The sequence below is a fragment of the Falco biarmicus genome, chromosome 4 (assembly GCF_023638135.1).
Source record: "Falco biarmicus isolate bFalBia1 chromosome 4, bFalBia1.pri, whole genome shotgun sequence".
NCBI lineage: Eukaryota > Metazoa > Chordata > Aves > Falconiformes > Falconidae > Falco > Falco biarmicus.
Window position 1 is genome coordinate 69,742,326 of NC_079291.1, and position 15,393 is coordinate 69,757,718.

At 38.1% G+C, this 15,393-nt stretch overlaps 1 protein-coding gene across 2 annotated transcripts in view; it reads left to right on the forward strand.

The window, feature by feature from the left end:
- Positions 1–15,393, forward strand: part of LOC130149301 (uncharacterized) — a 106,331-nt gene that overhangs the window by 28,649 nt on the left and 62,289 nt on the right. Inside the window, exons 12-22 of one of the 2 annotated variants that reach the window (XM_056338788.1) lie at positions 1,957–2,109; positions 3,409–3,553; positions 6,684–6,842; positions 7,561–7,679; positions 8,747–9,028; positions 10,037–10,192; positions 10,649–10,833; positions 11,626–11,808; positions 13,169–13,260; positions 13,433–13,602; positions 14,835–14,994. In XM_056338788.1, coding sequence (XP_056194763.1) covers positions 1,957–2,109; positions 3,409–3,553; positions 6,684–6,842; positions 7,561–7,679; positions 8,747–9,028; positions 10,037–10,192; positions 10,649–10,833; positions 11,626–11,808; positions 13,169–13,260; positions 13,433–13,602; positions 14,835–14,994 — 1,804 coding nt within the window. Of the gene's footprint in view, positions 1–1,956; positions 2,110–3,408; positions 3,554–6,683; positions 6,843–7,560; positions 7,680–8,746; positions 9,029–10,036; positions 10,193–10,648; positions 10,834–11,625; positions 11,809–13,168; positions 13,261–13,432; positions 13,603–14,834; positions 14,995–15,393 lie in introns of those variants that run through there. The other variant, XM_056338789.1, reaches the window with a different exon arrangement.

Below are 15,393 nucleotides of genomic sequence, written 5' to 3' on the forward strand. Positions count from 1 at the left end.
TAATGTGTCTTTTAAAGTCTGTGCTGTCCATTGGAAAGAAGCATCACTGCACTGGTGTTGAGTGGTCTCGAGTCTCTCAGAGGTGCCTCACTGGTCTCTATTGAGCTCTTAGAAGTATTTCAGAAAATCAAAACAGCCATTTAAATTCCCAAAAATGGATGCGGAGTGGGATTTTCAAGAGAAGCTTTGATTTCAGTGTTGCTAACTGATTATCGGTGGGGTTGGTATGGTTGCTTGAGCATCTGCTCTCTCCCTGCTTCCACTTACATCCGTTGCTGCCAGCTGGGTGAGGAGAGTGCCACACAGGTGGTTTCAAGCTAGGATTGTGCTGCTGGACTGGATGCCTATACATGCCAGTTTGCTAGCAGTTGACCAAATGAAGCAAATGTCTGTTCAGTTTATATTGCAATCTTTCTCTGTGGGGAAGGGCTCTAATTTCTTGGCCCTACTGTGGTGGATTAACCCTGGTAGGCAGCTAATCGCCACGCAGCCACTCACTTACTCCCCCTACAGTGGAACAGGGGAGAGAATCGGAAGGGCAAAGCTGAGAAAAAATATAAAGACAGTTTAGTAAGTGAAGGACACCCCACCCCACCCCGGTCCCAACCCAAAGCCCACGCAGCAAAACCCCAAAGTGATGCAAAAGGAATTGCTCGCCACTAATACACTGGTACCCAGCCAATTCCTGAGCCCTGGATACCATACCTTGGAATCACCCCCACTCCCTCCACACACACAGTTTTATTGCTGAGAATGCCATATTGTTTGGAATATTTCTTTGGTAAATTCAGGTCAGCAGTCCTGGTAGTGTCCTCTCTCAGCCTCTTGCCCACACCCAGCCTACTCCCTGGGCAGGTGGGGTAAGGAAAAGAGAAAGCCTTGACTCTGTGCAAACACCGCTAAGCAACAGTTAAAACTCTGTTGAGTTATCAACAGTGTTTTGGTCACAGATCTAAAACACAGCACCATACAGGCTGCTATGAAGAAAATTAACTCTATCCCAGGCAAAATCGGTACACCTACCATATTGCCTGTTTTAATGAAAATTTTGCGCTTTTTTAACTCCTTTTTTCTTCCAACAAATCTGATTAAAGTTAGCCAAGAGATTAGTAAATCAAAACAGGGAACTGATGAAGAGGATCATGCTGAGAAAGGCTACCCAAGTCTGAATAGCTTCTTGAAAACTTCTGTAACTTACTGCTGAAACACGGTTGTCTGATGACTGAGGAGCTGCCGCTTGAAACTCAGCAGCATGTTGCAGTGAGTGAGTGTGCAGATGTGTGTGGGAGATATCTTTGACTATGACAACTTCACTGAGTATGCAGAGCAGAATAGGAGAGACCTCCCACCTGATATCTGGAACCAACAGTGAATGGAAGTCTTTGACCCAAACAGTTATGGAAGGTTTTTTAACATTTTAACTGTGCTGGCTTCAGTATAGTTGTTTCTAGAGGACTGTCAGTAAAAGGGGCGTCAGGCACCACAATGCATTGATGTCCCTGGGCTCTAAACTTTAATACAGAACTTGTTATTAAAATTTTATTTATTGCCAGCAGTAACATGCTCTAAAATGGCTAAACATCTGTGAACAAAAGGGTCAAAATACTAAAGTACTTGAAAAACTTCTACTGTACAATAAATCCATGACCTGCTATTACATTGCGACACAGTTTCTTTTGAATGTTTTGTATTCCACCAGGTATAAGCCAGATTTTACTTAGAAGTGCTATATAGCATTAAACCAGCCATCTGTATTCATGTGAGTCTGAAGCCATAGTATATTCTCATGCTGAAGCCATAGTACAGCTGGTACACTAGGGGCTGCAGTAACCCCCCCAAAATGATCAGGGATCATTGTAAACAGAGAATTTTGCACAGAAAATATTAATGCAATAAAATTTCATGTACAGCTGACATGTGGAGAATTTTTTATTCTGCCTTGCTTTGTATTTACAGATGCAACTGGTGTTAAAAGCCATTGGAAATGCAGGACTGGCAGCAGCTTCGTTAGTTCCTGTTTTGAGCTTGTGTGCTTCCCTGAAAAGTAATCCGATCGAAATTCGTCTAGCCGCTATCCAGGCTTTCAGGCGCATTCCCTGTTCTGTCAGGGTAAGTGATTTATTGCCAGCAGGTGATGACTGATGGCTTTCTGGCACCGTCCCAGAGTTTTGACTTTCTGGAATAGTTATAAAATGTGCAAGCAAATAAAGGAACAAGTGTAAACGTGTCTTCAGCAGAGCTCCTCTCCTGCTGGAGAGCTTAGCAGGACCACCCTCATGAATGGACCTATAATATGCTTTGCTATATTTGAAGTAAGACACCAGTGACTGAGGTAATGTTAATGTCTTCTTAAACAGTTACTTCAGTTGGGTGGCTTACGTCTGTGTGGATTATGGCTGAAACCCCACAGTACGTGATTTTCCCTGTCATCTGTTTCACTGTATCATTCTGTGAGATGCTGCGTATTAATGTGAGAAATTGTTGTGACGTCACAGTTAGAACATTTTGTTAATGGCTTAATAGAACAAAACACAAAACTTATTTATCTCACATAATTTGATACTAAAAAGAATAGCAAAGCCAGGATTGCTAGCCTCGGAAAAGCTGGCAGTGCTGCTGTGGAAGAACAAGAGGTTCCACATGGACTTGCACTTGAAGAAGCATCTTCTTTTGCTTTTTAATGTTTAATCGCAGCATGATTTGGTGTAATCTGTTCATTCTGTAGTTATGAAGCTTGGTGTTGCTCCTTGAACCTGTTGAAAGTATGAAGTCCAGTTGTTGTCATACACCCCATCGTTGTCTAGCAAATGAACTGCTAAACTGACACCCTGTGGGTGGACTGGGGGTGTTAGATGCTAATAGAAATGTTATTAGTATGTCACCAACATCTTAATCCCTAGCAGTTCACCAAACAACTCATACGTGTTGATTCCCCAGGAAGTATTGAAGAGAATAAATTTGTTACAGTCCTACCCTTTGATTGAGACCAGAAGTAATGATTGTAATAGCCTGTTAACAAAAACATAGCCATTGTTGTCTGTGCATTAGCTGTGGCATGTGTGAAATACAATAGAACAACTCTCCCCTGTGGTCAAATAAAACCATCATTAACAGGAGCACTAGAAAGTGAGGCTCTGTGTTGCAGATGGTCCTGAATAAATTAATCAGTACAGAATTCAGGTCATAATGACAGTTTGTTCTGGAAATTTGTGGATAAGGTAGAATAGAGAATATGTGCATACATTTGTATGCATGTTGCATGAAGTGACTTTGTCAAGTGTAAAGCAATAGCTATCTCTTTCAGAAAGAAAAACTCATGCACTGAAAGCGCATACATAAGGTCTTTTAGGGGAGTAAATAATAATTGTCTTTTTCTTTTTTGGTTATATTTTTATCTTTTTCTCTTAGAATACTATATTAGTTCAGCTGTACCAAGCAACTGGCGAAGATGTGGAAATAAGGATTGCTGCTTATTACATCGCAATGAAATGTCCACATGACGAGTTATTTGAACAAGTAAAAAAGACTTTGCTGAAAGAAACATCCAGTCAAGGTAAGCCAAGCAGCTACTGAAGTCTTACACATTCCTAAATGATACTTCAATGTAACATTTATGTTACAGGCGTAAGGGTTCCAATCTGCCTTAATTTTTATTTAATCTTAATACTTTGGAGGTTGTTTTTAAAAGATTGTTTGTATGATTGCCACATTTTGTATTGGAATTGTGATACTGTCATTTTAGCAATGGTCAGTAAGGAGTGACTCTTCACAGAATTAGTTCTCCCTACTGGCAACATTTCATTAACTGAATGCTCTTGAGGAAGAGATGCATGTAACGTCTCTGCTGTTCAGTGCATTTGACCTACAAATGGGTAACTGCAAATTATATTTCATTAGGTTGAGAAAGAAGCAAATGGCATAAAAAATATTGCAAGCGGCAGGTATGAAGTAAATGATTTCTTAATTACCTTTCTAATGCTTCTAAATTCCACATTTATGATTTATGTGATGTAATACAAATATTTATCATAAGGACTCGCTACCATGGTTTTTCTTTGGTACTGTCCTCTTTTGCAGTTTTTTACATCAGTTTTGATATGGTTTGATATTGATCACAGTATTTTAAAGATAGCATTAGGCAGAAACTAAGCAGATCTGAAGACTGCAAAGAAAGGCTTATTGATTTTCATTTAGATGATTTAAGATACCTAGGAACTTTAAGGCTTCCTGCACTTTAGCGTCAAGGCTTAGTGGGAGGTACTTCATCACTGTGCCAGAAGTGATTCTTCAAGTCAACTTAAAGTCCTCTAAGGATCACAGTTTGAGAGCTGTGGATCTAGTGGCAAAAAAATGGCATCAAGAAACTGTTTATAACACAAGGGAGAACCAAAATATGGGAGCTGGGACATGTTGTGTTAGGAATGTTGTGAAAAGAACTTTGTGAGGGTTGTTAATTGTATATCCAAATGTATAAGAGCTGACTGTCAGTGTAGCAGTCATTTGGCGAAAAGGTTAGCGTAAATATGCCTTAATTATTGATAATTTTTTTTGATTTATGCTTCCTGATTTTGTGGTTCCACAATCAATTATTGTCCGATCTGAGCCAGAGTACTGATAGGAGAGACTGAATTGAGAACTGACACAAAGCAGAAAATCTTCTAGACTCTGTTTAAAAATAGTCATTTAAGTAGCTTATCTGAATGAGAAGCTGTTTTGGGGTAGTATGAAATGGAACTGTAGGTTCTATAAAAGTATAGAATCCTATCAGCGCTTTATTACCGAAGCACACAGATGTTTAAGCTGATCCCATATTTTGGGTGAATGAGGGTTTTTTTCTAAATGGTTTCACCACATTCAACAAAGTATGCATCTAGACTAATCCTTTGCTTTTAAATCTGTCAAGAGGAAGCAAACATGAAAAGGGTATCAAGAAGATCGTTTGCAGGCAGATGAAAGCAGGCTCTGTCTGCAGTCTGATGTGTCTGGATCATAGCCAGTTCTGAACGTGAAGCCATGTATCCATTTTATCAGGATGTTATGTCCAAACCAGTATATCCTGCAGCGATTATGAGTTCAGGCTAAGCATTGTGTTCACCTGATGATGTGGCTTGTGGTTTGGAGGGGGCTTGTTCCCTTCTGCTTAGAGTTCATACAGAGAGAAATTGCATCAGCCTGCAAAATACTGTGAAGGTGTACCCCGGTGACTCTCCTCCATGTTGCTCCATGCAGAAAAAAGAAATGGATTTATGAGAGAACTCTAGTAGTCCATGCAAAATGTTGTATGTTTTAAACAGTTTATTGCAGTACTCATTAATTTTGTTAATTTTCTTCCTTTGTCTTCAGTTGATGTAACACCTTAACGATTCATATAATAGACTTTTGAGTAACAAGTGCTTTTGAAGGCATAGAGCTCATAGTAGTTTTTAGTTGCCACATTCAGAAAAAGAAATATGAAAAAAAGAAGTTGTATTGTGAAAAATGCAGTTGTATCAGTGTTCAGTGTCAGTGCATTGAACTGGTGCTGGAGCCTAATATCTTTTACCTTCAGGAGAAAAAAGCGCCTTTTATAAGAACCAGGCTCCAGAACAACACATGGAAAATGTTTGCCCCCCACAACGCAGTGCGTACATGGCCAAACCATGAATCAGCACAGTGTAATGCAGAAATATTAATTCTGAATCACAACTGTTTAACTGTATGTGCTTTTTTTTTTTTCTTTTGAAGTGCATTTGGAAATGTACATTGCACAGTATAGGAAGATTTTTTTTGTATTGGAATGATTTGTTTGTTGTATGTAAATGGAAACTTTATTGCCAGTTTTCTCTTACAAATTCTGCAGTGTTTTTGCCAGTGTTCATGCAGGGTATCTGATTTAATCATAGGCTTGTAGAATGGTTTGGATTGGAAGAGACCGTAAAGATCACCTAGTTCCAACCCCCTGCTATGGGCAGGGACACCTCCTGCTAAACCAGGTTGCTCAGAGCTCTGTGTGTGTGTATATGTATATATGCCTCTCTACATTCAAAGTTGCTTAATGCTTACCTTTAAAAGGCTTTGTTTATTCCTGTTTATAGTTGTTAACTGTTATTTTAAGATTTTCATGTGCTTTCTGGCTATCCCAGACTTAAATTATTTTTTTTAATGTTTCAGTACACTGGGTCAGTGATTTTTCAAGAACAAAATGAGTGATGCTGCCAAAGTTAAAGTTTAAAATCATCTTTTAAATGATTCTTTTGCATCTGTTCTCCTAAGAGGGAACAGAAACAGTCCAATAATATTTGAGCTGCACAGCCTGCTTCTAATGTCTCTATTAGTCATGTCTTTTTTTAAAAAAAAAAAAATTTCTTTGAATTTAGTATAGAAAATCCTTTTCAAACAGTAAATAACCAGGTTAACCTTGCCTGCCTAGGTTATCTGAGAGGTGCAAATGCAACTAGGGAGTGAATGACCCCTCATGTCATGTTGGAAAGAAGAAGACAGTATTTAAATAAGCTGACTACAGTAAAGATAGATGCATCAGACTGATTTTAATTGGTGCTGAAAAAGCATTAATTCTTTTGGGTCAGGGGAATGGTTTAGGGTTAATTCTGGTATAAATAAATAAATAAAAAGGTTGCCTGTATCAGTTTTTAAAACTTTTTTTTTTCTCTAATTTCCATATGCTTTTCTTCGTTTAATTTAAGTGGGCTCCTTTGTGTGGAGTCATCTCTCTCAGCTCCTGGAGACAGATGATCCACTGAAAGAGCACCTTAGAGATTCTATTCCTGATGAAATCCTTAGCAGAGATTTTGACCGAGAGACATGGAAATACTCCTCATACTCGGATGTCACGTTCCACTCAGGTATGTGGTCTTTTAGAACTTAATGCTTTGTAGCATATGGATTATTAAAATCCCATGTGGCTTTTCTGGTCTTTTACATCTTGCCCCAGAGAATTTTAATTTTATAACTTAGTAGTACCCAGATATGCATATGGAGGCTTGATTCTTCTCTGACCTTAATTGGAATCTATCAAATGTAATTCCAGCAAGCCAGATACCATGTAAATTTGCCTTTCGTGAGAGAGGAGAATAAGAACCAATGAACTTTTGACATGACTTTTGTGAACATCAACTTTTGACTCCTTCCTTCGTGAGTTTCCTTTGCAGCATCAGGGGATTGGGATGTAGGGTTTTTTTACTCCTGATTCATGTGCTTTCCTTGGTATAAGAAAAGATTCAGACTCATTCCTTCCTGTTTTACTACCTGTTCATAATTTGTTTTTAGCAAAAATGCTAGATAGTATTTTTCAGAGTAACATTCTGTCCATCTATTCTAGTGCAGTTGTGTACGATATGTATGGTAAATGCTCTTCTTTTAGTGTTAGTCAGATAAGAGGCTTTTGGTAATGTCCATTAAAGTCTTTGCAATACTAAAATGTTAAATAATTTCAACTGTTGACAATGTTTTATTCACTATCTCAATGAGCAGAGTTGCAGTTTCCCAAAGAACGATGAGATTTGCAAAGTATATGAGAATAGCTGTCTCCAAATGACAGACATCTGATATTTTCTATTGCAGCTGGTGCAGGTGCAAATATGGAAGCATCGGTGGTCTTTTCTCCTGCATCTTTTCTACCACGATCAGTCATGACAAATTTGACTGTTCACCTTATGGGGCAGGCTGTAAATCTACTGGAGGCAAGTTTATGTATTATTTTTTTTCCATCCTCCTTCTCAAGGGACACTTAGTGTTTTGAAGTAAAAAGAAATATTTTCTATTTTCCCATTACAGTTTCTTTAGCAAGGTATGCTTTTCACTGCTGCAGCAAAGTTGCCTCAGACTGTTTCTCCTTTGTGTGATAGACCTAGTCATAATAAAACCACTTTCACTCTGATAGTACCATACACTAGCCAAGTGAGTTATATTTAGCTCTTGTTGATTCACATGAAAGATAAAAGTCAAAGCTTTCTGAGACTGTTGGTCTAGCTCCTGTTTAGGATAGTAAGATTCCTTTGGTTGACTTACAGTGGAAAATAGATGGGCTTGGGTACACCATTCCTTTAATACAGTAGATAGAGTTGTGTATTCCTAACTGAGGTCACTGTTTTAGTCCCGTTGAGCATCCAGTGCCTGGGATATTTAAATGGCCTGCCTGCAGTCTCATCATCTTTACTTGTGCCTCTACTGTGCCTCCAAGAGAAAGCAGTGTTTGGCATATGGACTCTATTGCAGATAAAAATGTGTATGTGGAGGAAAGAATTAATGTAGCCTTCAGATGTCAAGTTTAAGCTTGCAAGGGAACAAAATATGTTTTTCAGTGTTACATATCCTGGATTTACATGTGTTAGTAATACTATTTTAGTCAAACTGCCAAACGTAATCTTATTTCAGGAGCATTAAAAGGCTGTACTATTGTTTTCCAACCAAAATACTGATTGTAACATGCTAAAATATCAGTAGCTCTAACTGTCCCATCATGGTGTAAATGAACCAGTATCTGAATAAAAAAGGATTTTTATTTTGTACAGAGCTTCACATAATCAACAAACTGAAGAGTTTTTACTGGAAAGATTTAATACTGAAATATGATGCTGCATTAGGTAGGATACTAGACTTTGTAGACCACTGTGATCTTGTATGGCAAATCTGTACAAAAAACTAAAGGTTGCATCTGGATGTATTTTTTAAATTTCTGCCTATAGACCTGGATGTGGCTTATGCATCCTCATTGTCAGGCATTTCAATGCCGTATGCTTTCCCCTAGGTTGGTGTACGGTTAGAGAATGCTGAAACTTTTGTGCAGAAGATTTTTGGGCAGAAATCTGCTACTTTCAGTGACTATTTTTTTGCAAACACTAATGAAAGAAACCCCAAGTCCGAAAACCCAGTGGAAACAACAGGAAAAGTCAAGCAGAGGAAGCTGACTTCGAAGCGATACAGCCCTGCTGATCAGCTTGTGACCCAGTCTGGCAAGCCAAAGTTGAGAAAAGCTTACCAGAATTGTCCTGGTAGAAAGTACAGTAAGATGAGTGAGTTAGTCGAAAAGGTAACTGACTATGTGGATCTTGGAAAAATTAATGGCGTTCCCCAGGTAAACTTAGGGCCCCATCTAGCGCTGGGCAATGGCTCTGTGTTACTCTGACTCCTTTGCATAAAGCATGTGTGACTTGTTCCGCTCACTTGCAGAGAACTTAACAGCTGCATAAAATAAAAATCAGCAAGGAGTCACATCTTCAGTATGTCAGATTTTATTGTCTCATAACAATGACTCTCAGCCAGGAGAATATGTTGCCTGTGTTTTAGGATTCCTCTCATTATTTTGAGCTCTGATCCTTTTTATAGTGCTGTTCTTTTGTCTGTTGACTTCCGCGGCACTGTAAACAGCTGCTTGATGTTAAGTTCCTGCGTCATGCTGTTTGTGTTGTGACTTCCTAGTTTGATGTTGAATGTTACTTTGTGAATTTACCCATGTTTGGAGAGAGCTATGTTCTATGTATATAACAGGAAGGCTTTAGGAATTTACTTCAATTGGTGATGTCTTGTCTGGAAAACTTGGGGACCACAATTCATTTAGTCTTAGACCATCTCTCTTCTTGGGACTCATCTTAGAGTTTCTTCTTAGAGTGTAAGCTCACATGCATGTTGTGTTGCTTTTGTATTGATTCACAAGGAGGGAAAAAGCAAAATTTTTACTTATTAGCAGTTTATTTAGCAGTCACAGCACCCATAATGTATTAATTTAGATTGTATTTTTCAAAGCTTCATCTGTTTGTGGGTATGTGTTGCAATACTTCTTTTGCCCCGTTGTCCTAGGACTAGACATCAGCTGTGTTCATAGTGAAAGTCAGCTTGTGTGATGTGGAGCTGAAGTTTAGCTGGAAAGAACAGATACTAATCCAGGGTCTTCAGTGGTCTTGAAATATTTATAAAAGGGAGCCTAATGTCTGTTTACTAATAACATAGTCTGCACTGAGGAATTGTTCATTATGAGTTTGAAAGGAAATTAATATAAACATCGTTATTTTCCTGATTTATTTCTTTATCACATTATCAGTTCACTGAGAGAACAGTGAGAAAGGAGGCACTGAGATGTAAGCTAAGCATGAAAATCTTTGGAAATGAACTTAGCTTCTTGGATTGTGAAGATTTAAGGAAACAAATGAAACATTATTCTTTAAGTCTGGCTGCGTTGGCTGTTAAACTTCTGAAGGTAAAAGGAACCTTTTTTTCTATTTGAAACTAAATGCCTTGAGAAACTACTTTGACAGATATATAAAAGGTACAAAATACTACTTACTGTTTCTAAACTGAACTCTAAAAGACACCAGTATATATTTGGTTTAAACAGCATTCAGCACATGAGGCAAGGATTTGTTCTGTTGTCTGATGGTTCTTAGCTCTTGCTTTTCCCGTTCAAACTGATCCATGCTTAAATGAAAAATAATTCTTTCTTCAACTGGGGTAGGACTAGTGTCTAACTCATGCCCTGGGCAGATGCATGCTTTGGGCTGCTTTCTACCTTATTTCCCAAATCAGCTCAATTAAAAACACTTTCACAGCAGACAAACGCGGTGGATAGTTACATCTGGAAAAATTCTTGGAGGCTGACTTTATTATGCAAAATAAAATTCTTTTTTTTTTGTTTGTTTGGGCTTTTACACCATAGGGGCAAGAGGTCCAGTTTAATAAAAGGATCAATTTGGCCACTGAAGAATTTCAGTTTCCAGCAATTTCAGGCTTTCCTGTTCAGCTGGCAGTCAATGCCTCAGCAGCAATTGACATAAAAATCAAAGGGAATGCAGATTTCAAACAGCAGTCCAATTTCTTTCTGAATGGATATATTAAGCCAAGGTAATAACAGCTGCAAATGTGTCACACATATTCCTGATGTCAAGTAACAGTTTCTGACATGAAAGTTTTGTGTGAATGTCTGTTGTAATCAGTTAGGAGATTCCTGAACAATTCAAGCAGTCATCAGCCTTACACTGCTGAATAGTTGCTTTGCTACAAGGACACCAGTGGTTTCTTATCCTGCCTGTCTGATTTTGACTTCTGTTGCTGTGCTTTTCCAGTACTGTTTTAAGCTGACTATTCCTCATTATCTCTAAATCAAATTCCTAAATGCTTGTATGCAGATGATTTTTTTAATGCTTTGCCTGTTATGAGGATGTCATTTTGGATTTTTCTCAGGGTCAGATATAGTTACAGGTTGTAGATCTACAAACCAATGGATGATTTAACCCGCTCTTTCATTACCAGGCTATTGTAGGTTTTTGTACGTACTGAATATATTTACTAAGCTACACTAAATGCTGTATAGACAGGGATACACTTACAGCATGATACTTAGTCCTAATCGCTTTTCCTTTCCTGATATTTCATGATGAAGTATGGATTCACCTCCCTTACTTAGATTTAGTTAAACTATACTATAATTCACATTAGAAAGTGTATGTCTGTGTACATACAATTTTTTTCCAATTATTTCCTGAAACAAAACTCATGGTTTTAATCCTAGAATATACTGTGTTATAGCATCAAACGCTATGTATTTATTGAAGAGGATGAGCAGCCTATGGTTTAAATTAAGTGCTTTAAAAAGAAAGTGCTTTTCATAGAATATGTATCTGAATCTTTCAACAGTGCATTTGTCCAGCTTTCTGTCCAGATGGGAACTGTGGGGGCTCTGGGACAAGCTGGCCTAAGCTGGTTAACAGGAATGAGAACATCTACTAGTCTTGATGGGGGTATCCAGGTGAAAAAAGGGCAAGAGCTCAAAGTTTTCTTGAACACTCCAGAAGAATCTATGGAGATAATTAATTTCAGGTAAGATTAAGAGAGAGAAGACATCTTCCTAAGATAGTAACCATGATAACTTTCTTGAATCAAAACTTAACTAGCAGACTTATTAATAGAGCAGAAATATATTTTGGCAGAAAACAAATTTTCAGTATGACTCATAGTCCAAATCTGTCATTCAGAAGAAAAGGGGAAATTACTCTGTGCAGTTTACATTGTTTACCATACATTCAAATCAAAGCTAATGATAAAAGTTTTAAATGAATTTTTTGATACTCCCCTCTTTTCCTACTGAATGTCATAGAAAACTTTTGTCGTCACTGGAACTTTAGTGTCCAAAGAATCTAGTTCAGGGTATTAAAGTGGTGGAGGAAAAGCTTAGCATTAATTCTACAGATGGTATTTAGCAAAACACTGGAGTAATTTGGAATACAGTACTGACAAGGTGTACTCATACCCTTTTAATGAGTTCTTAGGTTCTTTAATGTTAGGTAAAAGTTACATTGTAAAATACTACCTCAACAACTGTTGGGTGTTATGCAGATTAGTTGTGTTAATGCAAACTAGGCTTTTTAGCTCGTTGTTTTTTTCTGCTGGTTTTCTTTTTTCTTTGGATTTCTAAATTTGATAAAGTCCAAATAGAGGGCACATATTGTAAACGACATGTCAACTACATGTCTCTTAGACATGACAACAGATGAGTGAAATATTTACAGTATGTGGATTGTCGTTCTGTTGTATTTCTCTTGATTTGGGATGTTGCAGTACTATAGGATATGCAGTTCAGAAAAGAGCTAAAAGGCTCAGGACTTTGCATTTAAACCATCCATTCCCTTAGGACTCTTGGAAATTTACTGATTTAATTCTGTTTCTGTCAGCTAGAATGGATGACAGACCAGAGTGAAGGTTGGAGTAATTACAGACCTGTATGTTGTGCATTATTTGAACAAAAGACTGACTGTAAAGTCATTGCATTAACTCTCTTGCTCCCATCAAGTGCAGAGATCATGATTCTTGCACAAGCAGCTCAGTGAAGTTCTGGAACTTCAGACTGGAATGAAACTGATCCCCATACGTAGCCTAAGGGGCAGGGGACTCTAGAAGCCAGGAAGGGAGTGGAGTTGCAATAAGCTGACCATTGCCCAGAACAGAGAAATCTGATACTGACTGTGAAGAACTGTAGAAGAATCTCAAGATAGTGACAGATTAAACATGGAAACCATGAATGAAAATTGGTGCTAATTAGTAGAAATGTAGTCTGACCTTAGCAGAACTTAATCTTTCTTGGTTTTACCATTTGGGAGAAGATGGCATATAACTGAGAATTTTGTTTAAATATTGCTGTAACCTTAGCATAATTGTTTTTAAGTTAAATTCTTGGTTGTAGCTCTAAACTTTACTTCACAATGGTGGATGAGACAGAAGATTTAGATGTTTTCCAAGACCACACAGAAACCAGATCTTGCACTGGGGAGGAAGGTGAGTCTAGCTATAATGCTTGTCTTAGAAATCTGATCATTCAATATCTATAACAGATCATTCTAATCAGTAGACATTTTGTCTATTAGTTCTGAAAGATCTTCAGTGCAATGTTCATTTTCATGTTTTCTTTGTTGTTCTAACTGAATGTTTGACTGTTGTCTTCCACCAGTGTCTGAGATTATTGGCTGGCAGCTGTGTTCTGAAATGTCATATCCTGACTCAGCCAATGGTTTGGTTTTCCCCCTTAATGGACCTTTGAGAGTGGCTGTCACATTAACTAAGCAAGACAGAGGCCTGCAGCAGTATGTTGTGGAAGCTGCGTATACCTATATTCCTCAGGTACCATTATGGCATGCTTTAGTTTGGCTTCAGTTTTAGTTTATTATGCTGATGAAAGAATGGCAGTAAGTACCTCAGTACCATATATTCAACTTAACTGGTTTTCAAGGTCTACATTATTGTTATTTCCATGCCCATTATAGTGGGAAAATAATGATGAAACAAATGACTGATGCTGATAGCAGGTACATACTATTTCCATATACAAACCAGTGTACATGAGTATCAAGTCATTTAGTTAGATAAGACTGATAGAGCTGGAAGTAGAGACCAGGATTTTTGGCTTGGTGCCAGTACTATACAACCTGGCCTCATTTTGATGACTTGTTTTCTTTGTGACAAAAAACCTCAAAACCCAAATTGTTGATTTACATTAAACACCTTGTTTGAAAGTAGAAGTTAGGCCCCAGTGAACCCACTCCAGAAGGGTGTCAATTTTAATGTTTGTTTGGGCAAGCCCAGGGAAGGAATGGTTTTCAGCTTCTGTGGGACAGTAAGAATTTATGGCTTTGTCTAAAATGATAGTTTAGGTGCTTAACAGGGGCAGTGGCTAGAGTCTTAACTTCTGTCACAGCCCAAGTATGCTGCTGGACATGAGATAATTCTTTTTACTGGGAGACAATTCGGGCTTTGGCTGTATTCAAACATTGCTCAGTATCTCTACGATGGTGAGATAAAAGCAATAAGCAGAGTAACATCCCTTTTTCTGACTTTCTCAAACAAAAGCTGCAAAGGGAAAAGGCATTTTCTTCTGCCAGAGTATCTGACATCTGTAGGCAGGGCAAGGCTGAAACTGTCAACTAAGGCACACACTGCAGGGTCATGGCACTGTGTTGTACTGTATCCTGCCGCTGACACCAGAGTGTAAGGGCTTAAGGCAGCCCTGCCAAAATCTAGTCACTTAGGCCTGAACTATAGAGCTTGAATTTGTAACTGGAGGTGTGGTCTGATTTTCCATAAATGTTGGCAGGATTCAGTGTGATTTCAGGAGAAGGTCAGTGTGCTGTGAAATTCGAGGTGTTCAGACAGTGTTTCCCAAGACAAACACTGGACAGGGAATGGAAAGTGCAGCCTTGGAAAAACAGAAATTGCTTGCTGAAAATCTTGTAAAGCAGATAGGTGAAAAATTACTGTAGTAGTGAAATTAGCTGTGATGATGTGATGTAACTCAGTGTGGTAGACTGTTTTGTAAATGCTGTGCCAATTGCAAATGTGGTTATCCTTTCTTTCAGGAGAATTCCTGGATCCCAGATGAAGCTGTCCTTCACTTCTTCATTGGGACTCCAAAGTCAGATTTGAAAAGGGATCTTGGTGTTGACATAAATTTTAGTGTACCACAGAAGAAATTCAGAATCCAGTTTATGCAACCTAAGAAAAAAATTGAGATTGATGGTAGGTTTTTCAACTACAAACCAGGTCATCAGTTAATGTCAGTTAGGAAAACTTAATCAGAATTAACAGAGAAATATATTTCAGTCAATAATCTAATGCTAAAACTACATTATTGTGTGATAGCCATTCAGTTTACTGCTTTAGGTAACACTCATTCCTGGTGGTTTTTGCATCTTTGTTAAGACTGTTATGCACAGTCAGAGGTTCAGTACCTGGTTCACAAACTCACATTAAAGAGGAAAGCTGTTATCAGTATAGGTGATGTTAAGGCTAAGAAACACAGTGGAATGTTCTGTAATCTTTTAGGTATGCTAAACTGGCCTTACTGGTCCTAAATTTAAGTTTGCTATGATCTGTTAGTTATGATATGAAATTACTTGTTGCCAAGTCAGTTAAGTA